We start from the raw sequence: 22807 nt of genomic DNA on the forward strand, positions 1-22807 counted from the left end.
TCTGCCTGTACAAATTGCTATTACTGTTGTTGTGTAGTCCTGGTCTTCTCACATGGAGCAGACCTATCACACACATGCAGTCAGTTAAATAACTCACTGCCATTCACAAATATAATGGCTTCACATACACCATAACGCTAAGACCTGTGCTTCACATTCTATATACAGGACAGTGTGCATTGCTATCGGAATTCACTGCTTTTTCTCCACTCCCCAGTCTGTTCTTGAATGCTGCTGCTGTCACAGATGACTGATTAATCAAGCCAGACCTCCAAATATTTTCACTAAACCCTTAGTCCATTAACAAATGCTGGCTGACAAGGATTACACTCTCAAGTCTTACAAATTTTTAAGACCTCAGTCAATATTGGGTATAACAAATCCATAAAAAAGAGTGACATTCATTGGAACAATAACTGAACAAGACATCAATAAACATGTAAGATAACCAACATGAACTCACTGACAGTAACACGGTCCTGTTCACCAATCATAATGTTGTTGGGGGTTAAGTCTCGATGAACAATTCCCTTCTCTTTATGCAAATATCGTAATGCAAGTAGCATCTGTTAATGTACAAGCATTTACACACAGGTCATTATATGTGTATACACAATTAACTGAAACAGAACTGGATGCATAAGGCTGGGACAAAAGATGGAATGGTCACTTTCGACCATAGGTATTATGCTCAATTACACTACACCCTCTGACCTACAGAATTACAGCCTACCCTCTTTTTGACTACCATGGCCTCTCCTTCAGCTTTCCATTTGTTTCTGTGTGCATGAAAGTCAAAGGAGCATACACACATACACACACACACACACACACACACACACACACACACACACACACACACACACACAGCTACTGGCATGCTGCTGTGGAGTTAAGAAGTTTGCTTCAGAACCATTGGTTTCAGGTTCAGTTCCACTGTATGAAGGCTAGCAGGTTGAAACATCAAAGTCACTGCCACCACTCCTGTTAAATAATAAATATGTACTCAGCAAAAAGTATTGAGTAATCCTTCAGTTTAATGTAGAATTGTTTTTATTATAACTTGACATAAAAACAAACATTAATACACACTCACACACATATATGGGACGAAGCAGTAAGAAAGGATCTTCAGATGGATGTTGGGCCTCACAGAGGGGATGACAAGAGACTGATACTTCTAGTAGTTTGATGTGCTTGAGAAGACACATCAAACTAAGTGAAATTGCATCCCTCTTCAGCTGAGTAATCCTAATCTTGAGGGCTTGTGTGTACTGGTGTCATGTAAAAAGCATCCATGCTGGTGCCACATAAAAGCACCCATGGTGGTGCTGTGTAAAAGCACCTAGTACACTCTGTAAAGTGGTTCATGTTAGGAAGGGCATCCAGCTGTAGAAATCATACCAAAACAGACATGGAGCCTGGGCAGCTCTTCAGCAGGCCAGCTTCTGTCAAATTGTCCAACCCATGCTAGCATGAAAGAAAGATATTAAATGATGATGATGATTATATATATATATATATATATATATATATATATATATATATATATATATATATATATATATATATATATATATATACACATATATATATATATATTACTTACTTGGATCAATATGTTCCAGATTCTTGATTCTTCAAACAGACATCTTTTCTCTTTCAATGAGTTAAAATGTTCCTTTAGTGGGGCACCATCAATGAGTTCCATGACAATGTATAACTTCTGACCTGGCAGGTTTAACATAGCAAAATCATTTCATCAGTATTTTTTAAACAATATTTCTCTGTCTCTCTTAACCTCTCATAATTCTTTTGTTTCCTGGAAATCTAAATCATATGAAAGGTTGCAGAATTGTAAAACTATTGGAAAAAAAATTGCGCAGAGAAATGTTGTCACTTGTCTTCAATCCCTATCATCTAATAAACATAATAACAGAGAAATCCAGCCATCTTTGTTACTGTGCGTATGTCTGTGTGAGTGAGTGATGGTTTTTTTTTTCTTTTGGCAAAGTTAGGTTAATGGTTCTGATTGTGGGATGTATACTGTCATGCCACTGGTGCTAGAGATATTGGCTCTTGTATAGATTAAAGACTCCAAGATACCACTCTACACTACCTTATGTCTGTTCTTTCCCTGTTTTTAATAAAAAGAAATATAGTACTGCCAGACTGGCCCTCGTGCTGGTGGCACGTAAAAAGCACTCACTACACTCTCAGAGTGGTTGGCGTTAGGAAGGGCATCCAGCTGTAGAAACTCTGCCAGATCAGACTGGAATCTGGTGTAGCCATCTGGTTCGCCAGTCCCCAGTCAAATCGTCCAACCCATGCTAGCATGGAAAACGGACGTTAAATGATGATGATGATGATGATGATAGGCACAAGGTATGAAATTTTGTAGGAAGGGGTTAGTTGATTTAACTGACCCCAGTGCTCAAATGGTATCTATTTTACTGATCCCAAAAGGATAAAAGTCAAAGTCGATCTCAGCAGAATTTGAACTCAGAACATAAAGATGACAAAATGCTGCTAAGCATTTTGCCCAGCATACTAAAATATGCACAGGAAGTGAAGAGAGAAAAAGTTTAAAAAAAAAAAGAAAAAAAAAGAAATGGGTGTGGGGGGGTACAACAGATGTACTGTTGGCAAATTTAAAGAAGCATGGAACTTTTGAAGGATGTAGTGTTTCAACAGTTAACAACAGATGCAGGTAGTTTATTCCATGCTTCAGCAATTCTGAGTGTGAAAAAATGTTTCTAAACGCCATGGGTGCTGTGTTGTTTCTTGATTTTGTAAGCATATCCATGAATGTTAGACATGATTTTCATTTAGAAAGATCAAGTAACAGTCCAAAATATTAGAATAATAAAGATATGAAAATCTTGTCTTTATAAATATTTTTATCCCCAAAACTTACCCAACTGAAACGTCTTGTAATACCGTACAATATTTTGGTGTCGAAGTTGTTCTCTGATAATGTTCAGTTCACTTATCATTTTACCAATACTATTGGATCTTTCTGTCTCATTCTTACCAAAAACTGGATTCTGTAAATTTATCTGTAACGCAACAAATGAAAGAAAATTTTCTAAAATTAATGCATCGCCCTGAAAAATGAAGAACCTTTGTTCAAATAATTTCACCAAAATGTTATTCCTCCCATTTAAATACTTAAACCAGAATGGATGGATTTGTGTGTGTGTGTGTGCGTGTGTGCATGAGTGTGTGTATGCATGTGTGTGTGCATGAGTGTGAGTGTGCATGAGTGTGTGTGTGTGTGTGCGTGCCTGCATATGCACTTGTTATTTTTACAATCAATTATCTTTTTCTACATTTTCTACATTTCTAATGAACAGATGACAATGATTATTAGCTTTATGATTAATTCTGCTAATTCTGCTTGAGAAAGGTATTGGTGACAGGCTTGGAATTTTTATATTAATAATAGGCATAAGCATAGCTATGTAGTAAGAAGCATGCTTCCCAGCCACATGGTTCCTACTGTGTGGCACCTTGGGCCGATCAAAGCCTTGTGCATGGATTTTACCCTAACTACCTACATTATAAAGATATGTGTGTGTGTATGTATGTATGTATGTATGTACACACACACACATCACTAGTAAGAATATGTTAACAAGTATAGAATTCCTTCTAAAGATGGGATAGGTGACATCACAATTATAGTTCAAATTGCGTTACTTCATATCTATTTGTTAACACCAATTTAGTAGATATCAATGTATGCTCAATGCACATTGCTACGTCTATATGTCACTGAATCTCTGAAGCAGCTATAAAAAAATAACAATCACTTCATCGGAATCTCTAAGCTATGAGAAAATGCATAACTAATTCAAAACAATGTGAATAGATAAGCATTACATTTGAGAGAGTAATATGAATGCTAAAGGGCAAAAATGAAAACAATGATGATGATAATATCACATATCATTTATAACTGTATTTACTTAGAGAAATACCATTAAAATTATTTATCATCTATATCTATGAATAGAGTAAGTACATCTCATTTAATGCATACTGCACTGATACCACACTTTACCAATTTCAACAAAGCTTATTTTCATAACTGTACAATAACTACTAATTATAATTACATGTATACTAAATAGATTTACATATCTACTAATTTTTTTACATATATGCTAATTATATTTACCCATGTACTAATTATATTTACACAGCTAATAATTACATTGAAGCATTTAGAGCATCATATAGAATGTCTTGCAGTCTTTGCTATGGCTCTCTGTGCTGCACATGCATGTGTGTGCATGAGAGAGAGCAAAAAGAGAAAGATCAAAAGAGTGAGGCGCAAGAGACAGAGAAAGAAAGAGAGAGAGCAAGAGAAACAAAGAGAGACAGTAAGAGCGAGAGAGAACAAAAGAGACAGTGAGAGAGAGAGACAGAGACAGAGAGAGACAGAGAGAGACAGAGACAGAGAGAGACAGAGACAGAGAGCGTGTGTGTGTGTGTGTGTGTGTGAGAGAGAGAGAGCTAGAGAGATTACACTCACTTCTTTCAGGGCCAAAAACGACTGACCAGTGGCTTTTTTCACCTTATATACTGAACCAAAACCACCACTGCCCAGGAGTTCAAACACAGCATAATCGCCAATGTAATAGTTGGGTTTTTTGTTCTGGTCAGTTTCTTGTAAGTTGGTTTTGATGTCTGCAATGGTTTCAGGCTGGAAAACATGACAGAAATCTATGCAGTACAGATATTAACAGCAGTTGAGAATATATAAGAAGGATATATATGTATATGTGAACATGTGCACATGTGCATGTGTGTCTGTGTGCATGTATGTGTATCTGTCTGTGTGTATGTATGTCATCATCATCATCATAGTCCTCATCATTTTAATGTCCACTACTCCATGCTTGCATGGGTTAGACAAAGTTTAGCAAGGCAGATTTTCTGCAAACAGATGCCCTTCTTGTCACCAACCCTCACATGTTTCCAAGCAAGTTAATATTTCCTCATGGTCAGACATATTCTTGTAGAATCATTCTACAGCTATCAAATGACGGCAAGACAAGGAAACACAAACATACATACATATATATATATATATATATATATATATATATATATATATATATATACGAGGGGTGTATGAAAAGTTTTGAGCCTTCAAGGCCTCTGAGCCTTGAAATCTTGTACCTACCTCAGAAGTTTTGTACCATGTTTTGCTTTTCTGAGGCTCAAGACTTTTCATACACCCCTCGTATATATACATGACGGGCTTCTTTCAGTTTCCGTCTACCAAATTTACTTACAAGGCTTTGCTTGACCCAAGGGATACAGTAGAAGACACTTGCACAAGGTATCTTGCAGTGGGACTGAATCTGTAACCATGTAGTTGGGAAGCAAACTTCTTACCACACAACCTCTGTGTGTGTATGTGTGTTTATAAGACATAGTTTCAACCAGCATTAACAGGTTAAGGGATGCAAGACAAAGGAGAAGAGCAGCTGCAAATATACTGACTGCCCTAACCCGTAATCATCATACTTGCAACATCTGCAGGCTTCTTTCCAAATTGCTAGCAGGACTCAAATGCCACATTTGGCATAAACACCACGACTGACAAAGAAAGTGTAGGTTGTCAAATCCTCATACATCAAAAGCAATGGGAGAGTCCATCATACATATAAATATATATATCATTATCATCATCATCATCATTACTTAACTTCCTCCTTCCATGCTAACATGCGTTGGATGGCTTGACACTAGCTGGCAAGTCAGAAGACTGCATCAAGTTCTGTTTTGGCATGGCTTCTACAGCTGGATGCTCTTCCTAAATATATATTGTTTACTTTAATATGGCATACATTATCAGGGCCCGTAAATAGCACCATTAGAGCGTAATCGTTACCAGCGTTGCCTTTTAGCACTTGTGCTGGTGGCACGTTAGAAAATCATTCGAGTGAGGTTGTTGCCAGTATCGCTGGACTGGCTCTCGTGCAGGTGGCATGTAAAAGCACCCACTACACTCTTGGAGTGGTTGGCGTTAAGAAGGGCATCCAGCTGTAGAAACTCTGCCAGATCAGATTGGAGCCTGGTGCAGCCTTCTGGCTTGCCAGTCCTCAGTCAAATCGTCCAACCCATGCTAGCATGGAAAGCGGACGTTAAACGATGATGATGATGAGATATATATATATATATATATATATACATATATATATTGTTTACTTTAATATGGTATACATTATCAGATATTTCAGACTCAATATTTAGATCAATATTCTACTCTTATACACATATTGTGTTATAATTATATTAACCAAGCAGGGGTAGGCTTGATTGCAAGAAATGCAATTCCAATAATATTTTAATGATGACAGAAACCTATTAGTGGTATTTTGAATACACTTAATGATATGCATGTTTCATGTAGTTACATAATGAGTAGACAACTGCATAATCACTCATTACATAACCACTCAAAACATGCATATCATTAAATGTATACAAAATATTAATAATTGTTTTTTGTCATTGTGTGTGTGTTTCTATCTCCTTGCCTTGATATCACATGCTAAGTGAAAATATAACAAATGGTATAAACACCATCCTGAAGCTGTGACTGAGGGAGAAAATGTGTTGATTCTCTGGGACTTCCCCGTATATACTGACAAAACTATAAAAGCTAATAAACCAGATATCATTATAAAAGATCAGACAAAAGAGATGTGTTTATTAATTGACATGAGTATTCCTTGTGATCACAATATAGCAGCGAAAGAATTTGACAAGATCAGTAAATATAGACTTGCTAATAGAAATTGAAAAAATGTGGCATCCCAAGGCAACTACTGTACCAGTGATTGTAGGATCTCTAGGAATTATAAAAAAAAGTACTGAAACCTATTTGAAAATGATACCAGGCCTACCATCCCTACAGGTAGTGCAAAAAATCATGTTAACTGGAACGACTCATGTACTGAGAAGAGCATTATGGCTGTGAAAAAACATCCATTCACGAATTTATTTGTTTATTAATTTTTTTACATACATATTTTAGCTGTGAATTTGCGTGTGTAAACTGGGAATGCATACAATGAGCTTCTCTGCCCTAGGTGTACGGAAATCACTCGGCGAGAAATGGAAGAAAATTTGAAGAAAGAAGAAAAAAAATAATAATAAGTTACCAGTCAATGTGTGAGTTGCTAAGAGGTTGCTTAACCTACTAGAAATTGTAGTTGAAACTCCCTTAAATCACAACCTAATGTCTTAATAGCAGCAACAGCAGGAACAACATCAACGACAAAAAACAACAAAAGTATCAACAAAAACAACAGCAATAACAAGAACAACAACAATAGCAGTAACTACTACTACTACTACTACTACTACTACTACTACTACTAAAACAAGGAGTGAAGTGAAATTAACTTACAGGTAGGTTGTTTATCTTTTTCCCAAGGAACTCATAGTTGTCCAGTTTCTTATTGTAGTGACCAACATCAATAAACATCTCGTAGAGCTCTGCAGGTAACAAACGCTTAAACAGACGTCGGTTCCTCTCCACACTGAAGAGGAAGCGTAGAGTTCGAAAGGAATTTTTCTGAAAAGTCAAATATAATCTGAGTGTTCAAAGGTTAAAGTTGATCTGAAATTAAACTGTATGTGTCTGTCTGTCTGTCTGTTTATCAGGCATGGCTGTGTGGTAAGAAGGTTGCTTCCCAACCACATGTTTCTGGGTTCAATCCCACAGCATGGCACCTAGGGCAAGTGTCTTTTACTATAGCCTCGGGCTGACCAAAGCCTTGTGAGTGGATTTGGTAGACGGAAACTGAAAGAAGCCCATTGTATATATATATATATATATATATATATATATATATTCTTTAAATAATAATAATAGTATTTTATACGCTTAAAGTTTATGGGGTTACCCTGAGTTTCTTGCTCATAAGGGGTTTAGCCTTATGGCGTATCTTCAGCCCCCAAACACTGCTGGCCTAAGACTTCTTTAAAAAATGGAGGTGGGGTAAAGCCTTGTTTTTAAGGGTAAAACCCTAGGTGTTTATCTCTCATTGCCACTGTTCATTGATCTTTGGTTGTGCTGCCATCTTGCGGTCACCAAAGCACCACAAAGGTAAACGATTGTCTCCCTTCAGCCTTGGCTAGTGTCAATGGAAAAAAAAAATAGATTGATTCCTACATGTACCAATACCCATTTTTTCCACTGAGGGCTTATATGCCCCAATATTAGATTATTTCCTATAATCAATATATATGGTGAACACTTATAAGCGTAAAGTTTATAATTACTATTTACAGAATTTTCACTTGTCACCATTCCTTAATTTAACACAGAGTATATATATATATATATATATATATATATATATATATCGATAGATAGATAGATAGATAAGTAGATAGATATATATATGACTGGCTCCCATGCCAGTGGCGCGTAAAAAGCACTATCCGAACATGATTGATGCCAGGGCTGCCTGACTGGCTCCTGTGCCAGTGGCATGTAAAAAGCATCCACTACACTCTCGGAGTGGTTGGCGTTAGGAAGGGCATCCAGCTGTAAAAACATTTTCATATCAGATTGTAGAACATTGTCAGACTGAGGTCTGGAAAGCCACTGGGTTTCCAGACCTCAGACAAACTGTCCAACCCATGCCAGCATGGAAACGATGATGATGATGATGATGATATATATATATATATATATATATATATATATCATCATCATCATCATCATCATCATCATCATCATCGTTTAACGTCCGCTTTCCATGCTAGCATGGGTTGGACGATTTGACTGAGGACTGGTGAAACCGGATGGCAACACCAGGCTCCAATCTAATTATATATATATATATATATATATATATATATAATCAAGGTGTGGCTGTGTGGTTAAGAATTTTGCTTTGCAAGCACATAATTTTTGAGTCCAGTCCCACAGTGTGGCATCTTAGGCAAGTGTTATCAACTGTAGCTTCAGGCCAAACAAAGCTTTGTGAGTGTATTTGGTGTATGGAAACTGAAACAAAGCCATTGTGTGTGTGTATGTGTGTATGTGTGAGTGTTCTAGGGAGTCAATTTGAGTAAAGATGTACAAAGGAAAGTCCCCTAAATAGAGTAAAATGTTATAAAAACTGCCATCTAAAACCAATAAATTTGAGGGTCTCAAATTAACTTTTAATGCTCTACAGACAGAAGAGGAATGCTATGATAATCCCAAACCCAATCTAGTGCAAAACTCCAAAGGACATAGAATTTCATCAAATATCAACAAGACAAGAGAAGTCAAAGAAGTTATGAAAGAGAGGGGGAGGAGAAAGGAGAGAAGGAGAGTACAACCACAAACCTGTAGTATACCAATAGCCAAATCCTTCCTTCTATCATTCATTGGCCGAGGCAAGATCAGCTGACCCAATATGTAGATTCCATTGGCCAATACTATTTGATGCGCATTGGTATCATCAAGCACCAACTCCGTCAAAGCTGCACAACAGGCTGCAAATACAAGAAGCAGTTGCATAACACTTGAATGGAATTTTTAAATTAGGTGTACAACAAAGTAAGTATAACAAGGATTACTTCCAATTTAAGTACATGACCTGACATTTTGTGGGGAGGAAATTTATTTGATTACATCAACTCCAGTTCTCGACTGATACATTATTTCATTGGCTCTGAAAGGATGAAAGGCAAATTTGACCTTGATGGGATTTCAACTCAGAATTTAAAGAAAAAAAATCCATCATCATGTATATTTTCAGTGTTCTAATGATTTTGTCTGCACATTAATAATTGTTTCTAATTTAGGTACAAAACCAGTGAAATTTTGAGGGGAGGGGGCTTAGTCAATACCATGGCCCTCAGTACTTGACTGACACTTTATTTTATCAACACCAGAGAGAGAGGAAAGTCAAAGTTGACATCAGTGGTATTTGACTCAGAATGTTTTACATTCTGAGCCAGAGGGATTTTTCCAATGTTCTATTGATTCTTCCAATATTTCACTTTAATAAAAAAAATAATAATAATAATAATCCTTTCTGCTAAAGACACAAGGCCTGGAATTTTGGGGGAGGGGGTTAGTTGATTACATCAACCCCAGTGTTTCACTGGTACTTATTTTATCAACCCTGAAAGGGTGAAAGGCAAAGCTGACTTTGGCAGAATTTGAACTCAGAATGTAGCAGCAGATGAAATATCACTAAGCATTTTGCCTGGTGTGCTAACAATTCTGCCAGCTCACTGCTTTAGTAGTAGTAGTAGTAGTAGTAGTAGTAGTAGTAGTAGTAGTAGTATAATAATGATAATAATAATAATAATAATAATAATAATAATAATAATAATAATAATAATAATAATCCTTTCTTCTACAGGCACAATAATGAAGCATTTAGTAAAATAGCTTCACCATTATTAATCTGGTGTCTGGAAAATAAACTAATGTGAAATAATGGGAAGTTTTAATTTAGATCCCTTTAACTCTTTCATTACCATATTCTAATTGAAATACATTGCCTTTCTTTCAATAATTCTTGAAAATAATGAAGAATTTAGAAGAATTATCATATTTAAACTGGTGTTTAGAACTTAAATTAACACAAACTTTTGATGGGAGGTTTAATTGAAATTACTTTAAAACAATGATTGTATCAGAGAACCAAGGCATCAAAACTCAGTTCTCCTCATTAATTGACCTCTAAGAGAAATATGTCAATGATAAAAAAAAATTAGTGAAAAAATACCTGATTTTAGTGAACAGCTCAATTCAAATGTATTTAAGTCCTGTAGATGCAGAATAAAAAAATAATTAAAATGATTATGAAAGAAAAAGATTCCAATATTTTAATGATGATAATTCCAAACCTTTATGTTTTATGGAGTCAATATAATTGGCAATACCTTGTGGTATTTAGTGAAATCTGTTCAGGTTCTGAGTTTGAATCATGTGAAGTTTGATTTTGCATATATACATAAAACGGCTCCCCAAAAAGTCCATTTACTCACCTGAATCTCCGCCTCCTTCCCAGATGTGCCATTTTCTAAACTTGGTGTCTCTGTAATCTTCTCCCTGTAATGTACATATATATATATATGTGTGTGTGTGTATGTGTATATATATATATATATATATATATATATACATACACACACACACACAGAAGTTAAGAATGATTTTTCTGATGATTAATTTCCACTTTAATGAGCAGATATATATATGTGTATGTATACACACACACCCACACACCCACACTATAATCATATTTTTATCTCAGTTTCAGTAAATGATTGCTTAAATTTTTATTGTGCAAGTGTATTCTTTTTCTATAATTTACAATCAATATTATCATTGAAACAGACATCCACTGATTTACAAGATTTTGATTTGCAAGATGAAACAATCAACAATGTAAACCCAAGGACAAATATAATTTAGAAAATTATAAATCTCTTAAAACAGTAGAAAGTTCCAGAAACTTACTGCAGAAGTGAGAGCAGGAGTGGTATTCCTCCCATTTGTTTGATTTCATGTCTAGCATTAGCATCCTCACTAAGATTGACCAAACACCAAATCACTTGCCACTGTAGTTCCATGTTGCTGTTATGTAACTGACTGAAACAATACAAAATATTCATTATATATCATCATCATCATCATTTAACCCTTTAGCATTCAAACTAGCTATGTCTGGCCAAAATATTTCACCTGTTTTATGGTCAAACTGCCCAGATCTGGCCTCAGCCATCTACCTTATAATGTCATTCTAAAAATAAACAATGACATCATCAAAATCTCAAAGCTACAAGATAATGCATGATTAATTGGAAATAGTATAAATAAATAAGCATCACATTTGAAGAGTAATCTGAATTCTAAAGGGTTAATGTCTACTTTTCCATGGTTGGAAGAGGTTTATCGAAGTAAACTTTCTATGGTCAGATATCCTTTCCATCACTGAGCCTAACCTGTTCCCAGGCAGGATAATATCTCCCCATGCCCAAACATGTTTTCACAGAATATTGAAAATAAATGACACTGCTTGCAAGACAGTGACACTCATTTGGCTTCAAATTTTGGCACAAGGCCAGTAACTTGGAGAGAGGGGTTAAGTTGATTACATTGACCTATGTTCAACTGGTACTTACTCTATTGACCGCCAAAAGCAATGAAAAAGAAAAACAAAGTCGACCTCAGCAGAGTTTGAACTCTGAATGTTAAGACATAAAATGCTGTTAAGCAATTTGTCTGGTGTGCTAACAATTCTGCCAGCTTGCCACCTTAAGAATGACACTCATTTATAACTATTATGCAATGCCAAGACAAAGAAACATAATCATGAAAACACATGCGTGCACGCACACACACACACAATGAGCTTTTGTCAGTTCCATCTACCAAATTCACTCACAAAGCTTAGGTTGGCCCAGGGTTACTGAAGAAGACATTTGTTTAAGGTGCCATACAGTAAGACTGAACCCAAAACCATGTGGTTGGTGCTGTATTTCTTACATTATTATTCTAGTTAGAGTTGTGATACCCACCTGAGCAAAACAGGTATTCCTTCATAATTCTTGACTAATTCCCTGCTCTGTTGATCATCACACAGAAGTGTACGTAGGAGAGTAGAGGCTAATCTGAAACACACAAAATAACATGACTGACATGAATGAATTTAGGAGCAGAAATATTCAGCTAGGAATGGTAAAAAGCATTATTGTTTGACTATGTTGCTTCACACAAATTTCTTGACTTTATTTTCTACTGAAATAAACGGCGCAGGTTTCTCAGTTTATCACCTTCATCATCATCATTTTTACTACTTTTCCATGCTTGCATGGGTTAGACAAGACAACATTGAAGAGTTTGAAGAAGAACAACAAAGAAGACAACAATGATGACTACAGTGACTTCATGGCCAGGCCATACCTCACACAAATTTGTCCTAACCTCTACAGTATATACTCTATATACATTTTTGAAACTGAGAAAATACACTTCATACCTGATATCTATCTGACATTAAGCCATATCTTACTTTTTAGATGTGTCATCATATTCTTGGATAATCTTTAGTAAAATCTCAACAACATTAAGGTGTCCAACAAGTTTGCAAGCTTCTGGACTACAAAAGAAAAGAGGTGGGAGGATAAGATTTAAATTGACAGCAATTTAGAAATGACAAAAGTAATTAGAATTAAGCAGAAAAGAAGGAAAATTACAGTAAATTGTGATGGATGATGGGATGGAAAAACACCAGTCAGAATCCAGGGAAACTGGTGTTGGCATATGTCAGCAGATACTTCTTTGATTGTCAAAGTATAAAGTTCTGTAAGTTTGTATGCAGCTGGAAAACAAATTTCTTGATGTTTTGGATTGAGCCTTCTTTTATTTCTTTCCTGTATCACCACCTCAAGAATAGAACCTTTCATCTCAGCCAGAAATATTGGGAATTGAAGAAAATATTTTCCCAATACATTGATCTAGCTTTCAGAAAGTTGTCCCATATATATATCACATTCTCTGGCATACAAGTTGAATTTTTTAGACCAAAATTTATAGCAAAAAAAAAAAAAAAGGTAGATTTACTTTTACATCAAGACAACTTTGGAGGATCAGAAAAGCCAGGATTTGGAAAGATAGTGATGAAGATTGAATGTTTACACTACATGGTTACACTATATACTAGGCTGACTTGTATGCTGGAAAATGCAGTGTAAATTTTATCAACCCTGGAAAAATGAAAGGCAAAGTTGACCTTGGTGGGATTTGAACTCAGAATTTAAAGAATGGTAATTAAATATGACAGGCATTTTGTTTGACATTAATGATTCTGCCAATCTACCGCCTGACAATGATATTGTCGCGTTGAAATTAAAAATACATCAATGTCCTCTCATAATTCATCCATGTCACCATGGCTGTGTCTTGGACTTTGAAATATAATTTTATAACAACTTTTATTCCTGTTTTGCACTGTGATAATTCAAAGAAAAGATTTACCTTTTGGTCAATGTTATCAGGCAATGCAGGGAACAATGGACCAGGAGAAGATCAGGAAACGAAATCAGCAAAACCAAAGACTATGACAAGAAGAAGAAAAAAAAAACCAACAACAAATAAACAAAGAGTATGTTAACCTTTACTGATAGGTATTCCAGTAATAATGTTAAATTAGTATTTTCTGCATGTCAATTTGCCTCAATAAACTGGACTTATCTCAACAAAAATTAGTTTTGAACATGACGTTCCTCAACAAAAGATTGGTTTACAAAACTGTTTTCTGCAGTTAAGGGTGATGAAATTTAACGTGGCTATATCTGCTTTCCACAGTAAAAAGTGTTAGTGTAAATCTCAGTACAAAAATATACATCATCAAAGTTTAATGGGAGAAAATAGTTGAAACTAAAGAAACTAGAGATAGTTCTTTTTTTTATTGGTATAAAGTAAATATGAGAAATTCATGTGGAAAGTCAGTTTGACCTTTAGCATGCTGTAGACACATCATGTCATCGTACAAGTTTTCTCCCCTCTCAATGTGATACAATGTGCCTGCAAGCTACAGAAGAGAGAACTCATATGGTGCCAAAATGTGCCTAAGCATGCTAAAGGTTAATGTTACATATGTTTTGATGAACAACCGTATATTTTGTATTATATATAAGGGTTATGTAATGTAACATAGTAAATTTAAAACCTGTTCCCTTTATCAGACATTTTCATCTCAAATATATACATATATGTACATACACACACATGTATGTGTAGTATGTTTATTTTTGTCTGTCTGTATGTTTATCACCACTTGAAACACAACAATATCTGTGCTTATGGCTCATAACTTAGAAGTGAAACAAATATAAATCAGTAAAACAAGTACCAGGCTTTAAAACAATAGGTGCAGTGTTCCTGTATGACTGCAGTAAAAGAGTCAAAAATTATCTTTTATCTTTTATGTTTCAGTCATTAGACCGTGGCCATGCTAGGACACCACCTTGAAGAAACTTTAGTCAAATGAATTGACCCCAGTACTTTTTTTTTTAAAGCCTGGTACTTATATCACTCTTTTGCCGAACTGCGAAGATACAGAGATGTAAACGAACCAACACCAGTTGTCAAGTGGTGATGGGGGACAAACAAACACAAAGACACACACATGTACATATATATACGATAAGCTTCTTTCAGTTTCTACCAAATCCACTCACAAGGCTTTAGTTAGCCTGAGGTTATAGTAGAAGACACTTGCCCAAGGTGCCATGCAGTGGGACTGAACCTAGAAGCAAGCTTCTAACCACACAGTCACACTTGCGATTTGTTATGCAATGAATGTTGATTACATAGAAGACAGAACTCTAAGCTTCCCATGAAATAAAACAGCCTCTCTAATGCTGACACCACAATAACAGACACCCACCTAGTGCAGGAGTAGAATGGAGTGCACTGTATATAACCATTTCCTGCACTGACACAAGGGAAGGATTTCCATTGATTAAATTCACTGGTACTAATTTTGAAAACCCTGGAAGGATTGATTCCAGAGAAATTTGCACTTAAAATATAAAATCATATAACGAAATACTGCAAGGCATCTAGTCTGGTGCTCTACAGTTCCTTCCATTCCACCATCTTTGTGGAGGAACTGTTTGGAAATATACTTGGCAAATATGTTTGTTTGCTTTGCACTTCTGAGCTCAATCTTTTCTGTAACCCTTTAGCATTCAAACCAGCCATGTCTGGCCCAAAATATTCTATCTGTTTTTTTTTGTTCAAACTGGCCTGGTCCAGCCTCTCATATTTGCCCTTCATTGTCGTTCTAAAAATAAACAATCACATCATTGGAATCTTAAAGCTATGAGATAATCCATGATTAATTCAAAGCAATGTAAATAAATAAGCATTACGTCTGACAAAGTAATCTGAAAGCTAAGGGGTTAATCTGCTGAGGTTTATCGGGACAACTTTTCAGCATGCCCTTTTTCTGAAATCCCTACATAAGCATAAGTTCTTTAACGGTACTCTTATGAACCCATTGCATTATATATGAAAAATGATATTTACCTGATATACATCAGCTGTAAGGAGCCATTTTCTTTGATCTGCACAGGTAGATAATTTATGGAATATATCTGGAACGAAAACAAAAATGTCATGTTGGAACTACATAGTACCAGACTTGGTGTGAACTAGGAACCTTTGTTTCTAAATTAAAGGCACTGAAATATTAGCTTTTATCTTTAACTTGCGTCAGTCATTAGACTGCAGCCATGCTGGGGCACTGCTTTGAGCAATTTTTAGTCAAATGAATCAACCCAAGTACTTGTTCTATTGGTCTCTTTTGCCAAACTACTAAGTTACAAGGATGCAAACAAACCATCACTGGTTTGTTTGTCAAGAGGCAGTGGAGGACAAACACAGACATCAAGACACGCATACAAATGACAGACTTCTTTCAGTTTCCATCTACCAAATCAACTCACAAAGTTTTTGTCAGCCCGAGGCTACAGTAGAAGATAATTGCCCAAGGTGCCATGCAGTGGGACTGAACCTGGAGCCATGTGGTTGGGAAGCTAATTTCTTACCACACAGCCATGCCCATGCCTATTAGATAACAAAACATGAAACATTTCCAATTCAGTGTTCTATTATCTCAACCATTCCCACCTACCACTGTCACCAACACCATCACCACCACTACAAAGGATAAATGAAATATTGACTTGATTGATATCTCACTAGTAACTTCTTTTAAGATTTCTCGAACATAAGGAGTTTCTCCATATTGCAGATAACGATTAACATTTTCTTTCAGAATCTGAAAAAGAAAGAAAATAAGAAAAATAGAAAATAATAGTGAAAAAATAAGACAGAAATTAAACAAAATATTTCTAACTTCATTAAATTCTATGTACAAAGTTCAGTAAATCAAAATACATTTTAGATACAACATGGCCACAATATCATATTGCACTTTATAAAACATGGTAGACTGTGGTACCACACACCTTATAAAATATGACTTGGATATTGCACAATACATCGAACTGGGCCTTATACAACTTACTAAACTACCATACAGTACTCTACATATCAAGGCTAGACAACCACACTGCACTTTGTAAAAGATGACCAGGTGTGTTGTGTAGCGTACCATGCATTACCCCACACAATATAGTCAAACTACCACATTAAACCTTATACAACCTACCAAGCTGCTGTACAGTACCCTACACAATATGACTAGACTGTTATATTATACACTAAACACTGCACCTTATTATATACATCAGTGGTTCTCAACCATTTTTTTGTCTATAGACCCTTTTAATTCCTATTTAACTTTAGCTCCCAGAGACATTTGATGCTTTAAAAAGTCTCATTATATTTTTATACTTAAATATTAGGAATTGTATCAAAAGAATTGTTGAAATATTTTGTGTATTGTAGAAGTATAACCAAATTATTGCACATCAATTTTAACAGCAAAATCTTATATGGACTCTGGTTGAGAACCATTGATATACATATATCTCCCTTAGATAAACATATCCCAGAAAATCACAAATACAGAAAGATCTTCAACAGATGCTCAGTTAAATTACCATATAGCTGCTTCCCCAAGATAAAGAACATCATTACCTTCAAACACCATTGAGAGCCCACTCCTATTTATTGCATAGTACACCTAACTGGAACTTCTACAACTTACTCTGTTTCTGTATCATATACACAACCAGACTACAAATAAAGCAACATGCATAATAAGCCCAGACTATCAGATTGTTCCTTATATGGCCACCACTACAATACAGTATTCCATGCAATACGATCATAATATATACCAAACAACCAAACTGCATCCTACAGAACACAGTCCTTTCCTAGATACAGGCCTGCACAAAGTTTTATTATGATAGATCAGTAGTTGCCCTTGTAGGCAACTTTATCCACTCTATGTTACCAATGTTGATCCCCTCCTTACTAAAAAGAAAAAAAGGGGGCCAATACAGCTTGGAATTAGCTTTAGCAGAAGTGTTATCATCAGAACAAATACTAAAGGGCATCTCATTAGACCCTCCAACAATTCTGTCAATCTTTCATCCTTAACTGGTACTTCATTTAACCTAAAAATGTTGGGAAGGATCTGAACTTAAAGACTAGATTTAGAACATATGCCACAAGGTGCTTTAATATGATGTTCTAACAATTGCATTAATTCACCATCATGTTTTAGTTTAAAAACAACATTAAAAAAGAAAAAATGTAAAAGAAAAGAAATGAAAACGCAGTCTTTCCTACCTCAGCTGAACTTTTGATTCCATTTAAGTCAAAAAACAGAGTTCGGTAGGTTTTGTCCCTCATTATAATACGTAATGAAACTAACAGACGCAGAAGGTTGTCTGAAGGAATAAGTTGCTTCCATTTCCTGGACAAAACATAGGAAGTAAAGCACTATATTACTCTTTTACTTGTTTCAGCCGTGTAGCAGCACCATACAAAATAGAAATTTCATTATTTCTAAATCTCTCAAAGAGAGATATACAGTAACAGCACCATAAAGTAATGATTTTTTTGCCAACATAATGTGGCAGTCCCAGGATGGGACGAATGTTACTGTTATCTAGCCCCAGTTGTGCTGGGTGGAGCTATTGATCTCCCCTGTTTAAAAATATAAGGACACAGAATTTTTTCTGTCGTGTAGCCAGCAGGAAATGATGTTTCTTGGGGCTAAATTACAGTAACATTCGTCCCACCCTGGGACTGCCACATTATGTTGGCAAAAAGTCATTACTATGTAAATACATATATAGTTATGAGCTACTAACAGTTTCATACATTAGAAACGTGATCTAAGCAGGTTTTTACAACACACCTAGTGTCTCCAAGAAACCTTCAGGCTCTGAGCACATAGCCTATACAAGTTACAAATCAGGACAATAAAACAAGAGAAACAACGAGAAAAAAAAAAAGAGGTAGGTGAATGCAAAATGTGGAAAGGTGGGAAAAAACATGAAAAGGGGGCGAAAAAAGAGGAGAGTTAGAGTTATGTCCCCTTCAACTGTCAAGCCAAAAAAAGGCTAGTTGCAGTTGTATCCACAGAAAGGGTCTAAAGTCTGCAATACAGCTGTTCAAACTGGAGAGTGGGTGATGTCCTCCATTTGTTTAGGTTTGCTGAAAATTCTGATCAGGAATTCAGCAGAGGAATTCTTAGATCTAAAAAGGATATGCGATCTTTCAGCTACACATAACTTACATTTCTTAGACTCATTAACATATGGTATGGATTTTTCTAAGATTTTCTACTTGATTGTATGTGGCATGAAGTTGGTCCTCAAGCCCCATACATGGCTAGCCAAAATAGAAGCTTTACTTTTGTCAATGTGCTGGAAAGAAGACAGATGGTTACCATAGCGACTTTTCAAATCGTCTTTGCATATCCCAATGTAATTCTTCTTTACAGTTAGGTTAACATGTAGTGTTGCTGTAACTTTTACTTCATATACCACTTTATCATGCATGCTTGATTGAGTGAGCAAACTCCAGACTCCTGAGAATTGCAACTTGGAGTGGGTTCTTGATGTTGTTTGAAGGTAGTGATGTTCTTCACATTGGGGCAGCAGCTGCATGATAATTTAATTGAGCGTCTGTTGAAGAATCTTTCTGCATTTCTGATTTTCTGGAAAATGTTTATCTAAGAGAGACAGAAATCTCTTGCCTGTGTGTGTGTGTACATATGTATATATGTGTGTGTATGTATAAATGTGTATATATACATGCATATACATATATATATATATATGTGTGTGTGTGTGTGTGTGTATATATATATATATATATATACATCCACATACACACACACATGCGCGTATATGAGGGTGATTGAAAAGTTCATAAGCTGACCAAGATATTTGCTTGGAATGTTACTAAATGAGGTTTACTTTTCCCCTAGCAGTCCACACTCTTCTTCCATTAGTGTTGCAGTGCTTGGATCCCAATGGTGAAGAAGCTTTCATCCTGTTAGTCAACAGCAGACATGACATCATCATCACTGTGATGCTGGTTCCCAACCAACTGCTTTTTCATGTTAGGGAACATATAATAGTCAGATCGGGCCAAATCAAGAGAATAGGGAGAGTGATCAACTAATTCAAAGCCACAGTCATGCACAGCAGCCATTGAAACCTATAACTTGTGTGCTGGAGCATTGTCCTCATGAAACAAGACCCCTTTCATCAGTTTTGCTGTTTTTTATTTTTGTTCTTGATAGCTTTTCGTAACTGCCTCAGCAAGTTTGCATGGTACTCTCCATTGATGGTGTGGCCCTTTTGAAGATGGTCAATAAACATAATGCCTTTCACATCCCAAAAATTGAGGCCATCATCTTCCCTACAAATGAAACGACTTTGGCCTTCTTTGGAGCAGATGAAGATGGGTGTTTTCACTGCATGGATTGTCTGTTTGCCTCTGGCTCAAAGTGATGCTAAAGGCATCTGGAGACCTTGTAGTGGTATTAAACTAGATGATGGATTAAGAGTACTTACTACCCAAGATTACAACAATAACACTATCATCAACACTAACAACATAAGAGTAATATATAAGAATAGAATAAAATAAAAACAATGCATTTCTTACCAACTGCATAAACGGTTCTTCACAAGACATGAAAATATTGTGTCGATATATTTAGAAAGATGGCTGAAGTTCCTACAATTCTTGTATCTACGGCTGAAAGAAAAACCAGTGAAATTCAAATGGCTATGAGCTAAACATTGTATTCATTGAAGTAAAAATAATAAAAATACAAGTTGTAAGCATTTATTGTTATGACCCTCGTTATGGCATCAACTCCCCACCATCAAATTAGTAACTTATCTATGATGTTTCATAAGATAATCTATAGCCATGGGTCAGTTAGATAGGCAAACACAAATAAGCAATGGTTAGGATAGTTAGCATATTTAATGCAGGGAGCAACTAAAAGCAAATTCAAAATAATTAAGCAGTAAGGAATGAATAAACAATACTAGTCAATGATAAATATCATTTACAATTTTTCAGCAAGTAAAGGGAGACTGCTCTTGACATATTCTAATCTTATTGTGATCTCATCAGAGAAACACAGCATTCATTGTACCTGCTGAAGTAGTGATGGAAGAATCACTAAGTAAATGTACAAGATCTGCAGATGTGGTCAGAATAAGATCAAATACCTCAGAAATTTTCTCTCAAACTTGCTGAAAAAACAAAAATAATATTAATAATTGACTGCTATTTTTTTTTTCATCACAGAATTATTTCTACAGGTATCAAACCAACTTCCCAAACACTGATGAGCCAGGACCTTTTATAATCTGCACTTACTTACAAGTAGGAACTTCAAATTCCTGCAGTAGCTAGACTAATTTATTGGTACCTTGTGCAGACTAGTACCTTGCACAGTACAGTATTAATAAACTTGTATTGTTTATACTAATATACTGGTACCAGTATTTCATTTAATAATTTAAGTAAATTTAATATTTGTTTGAATTACAGGTAACTGCCCCTGGTTCTGAAAAATCAGTTATCTAGAAAAGCTTTGGAACCAAAGATTCAGAAAAATAATTGATGTGCCTGTAATTAGCTTTTTAATACTTCTTATGTCACATATGTTATCATTAAGTTAACTATTACTTTCCATGCAGATGGCCCTTTTGAATAAATTTTTCTTTGAACAGTTACATTAGATTGTAAAGGTTTAGCCCAAACTCTCTTTTAAATGGTTTTTGTAGCCCCAAAATGTTAAAAATACAGGCATTTTTTCCAACAAAAGAAATATAATATAGCAAATTCTTGGCTGGTCTGTAAACCTTAGATTTTGAAGCATAAATTTGACAAGAAATGCTTGGGTCATACATTTATTTTAAGCTTTGATTTTTTTTTTTTTTTGCACTATGAACAAATATTTTTGTACAAATGTTATAGATATATAACATAATGATGAATTAAAGACTTTAAATAAGTATAAAGAAAATATTTCAGAAATAACAAGCAACATACCTAAACTGTTCTAATGCATGTGCTTCTAATGAAAAATGTCTGGAAGTGGTGTGACTTTCTATGATTTCTCTTGTGTTTGCCTCTTCATTGAAATCCTGTAATGGTAAACACATGAATTTCAACAGGATGATACAAAAGAAGAAGAAGAAGAAGGAGGAGGAGGAGGAGAAGAAGAAAACGTGTGTGTGTGTGTGTGTGTGTTTTACTTGTTTCAGTCATTTGACTGCAGCCATGCTGGAGCACTGCCTAGAAGTAATTTTGTCGAACAATTCGACCCCAGGACTTATTTTTAAGCCTAGTACTTATTGCATTGGTCTCTTTTCCGAACTGCTAAGTTACAAGGGTGTAAACGCACCAACACTGGTTGTCAAGTGATGATGGGGGTGACAAACACACAAAGACACACAGGCGTAGATATCTACATATGTATCTATATATATGACAGGCTTCTTTCAGTTTCTGCTTGCCAAATCCACTCAGAAGGCTTTGGTCAGCCCAAGGCTAAAGCAGAGGACATTTGCCCAAGGTGCCACGCAGTCGGACTGAACCTGAAATTATGTGGTTGGGAAGTAGGCTTCTTACCACATGGCCACTGTTTACTTCAGTAATAAATTCTTACCTGTAAGTTTATCTCGGATGCATTAACAACATCAAACAAGGTTTTCAACACCTGCAAATCACTGAAATTATAGAGAAAAAGAGTGATGGCTCAGGTTTTTGTTATTAAAGTCATATTAATAAGCA

At 35.6% G+C, this 22807-nt stretch overlaps 1 protein-coding gene across 3 annotated transcripts in view; it reads right to left on the reverse strand.

Annotated features, from left to right (window-relative positions):
• Positions 1-22807, reverse strand: part of LOC106884071 (serine/threonine-protein kinase Nek10) — a 48713-nt gene that overhangs the window by 13861 nt on the left and 12045 nt on the right. For all 3 annotated transcript variants that reach the window (XM_089366031.1, XM_089366032.1, XM_014935289.3), the window contains exons 3-20: positions 22683-22743; positions 22064-22158; positions 20657-20749; positions 18320-18446; positions 16757-16835; positions 16082-16149; positions 14024-14103; positions 13059-13145; positions 12565-12657; positions 11504-11635; positions 11029-11092; positions 10767-10806; positions 9371-9519; positions 7433-7600; positions 4541-4711; positions 2918-3059; positions 1610-1731; positions 464-566 (exon numbers count right to left, since the gene is read on the reverse strand). In XM_089366031.1, the coding sequence (XP_089222157.1) occupies positions 464-566; positions 1610-1731; positions 2918-3059; positions 4541-4711; positions 7433-7600; positions 9371-9519; positions 10767-10806; positions 11029-11092; positions 11504-11635; positions 12565-12657; positions 13059-13145; positions 14024-14103; positions 16082-16149; positions 16757-16835; positions 18320-18446; positions 20657-20749; positions 22064-22158; positions 22683-22743 (1874 nt within the window). The remainder of the gene's footprint in view (positions 1-463; positions 567-1609; positions 1732-2917; positions 3060-4540; positions 4712-7432; positions 7601-9370; positions 9520-10766; positions 10807-11028; positions 11093-11503; positions 11636-12564; positions 12658-13058; positions 13146-14023; positions 14104-16081; positions 16150-16756; positions 16836-18319; positions 18447-20656; positions 20750-22063; positions 22159-22682; positions 22744-22807) is intronic.

This window comes from Octopus bimaculoides, chromosome 18, assembly GCF_046866305.1.
Source record: "Octopus bimaculoides isolate indiv1 chromosome 18, ASM4686630v1, whole genome shotgun sequence".
NCBI classification, from domain to species: Eukaryota; Metazoa; Mollusca; class Cephalopoda; order Octopoda; family Octopodidae; genus Octopus; species Octopus bimaculoides.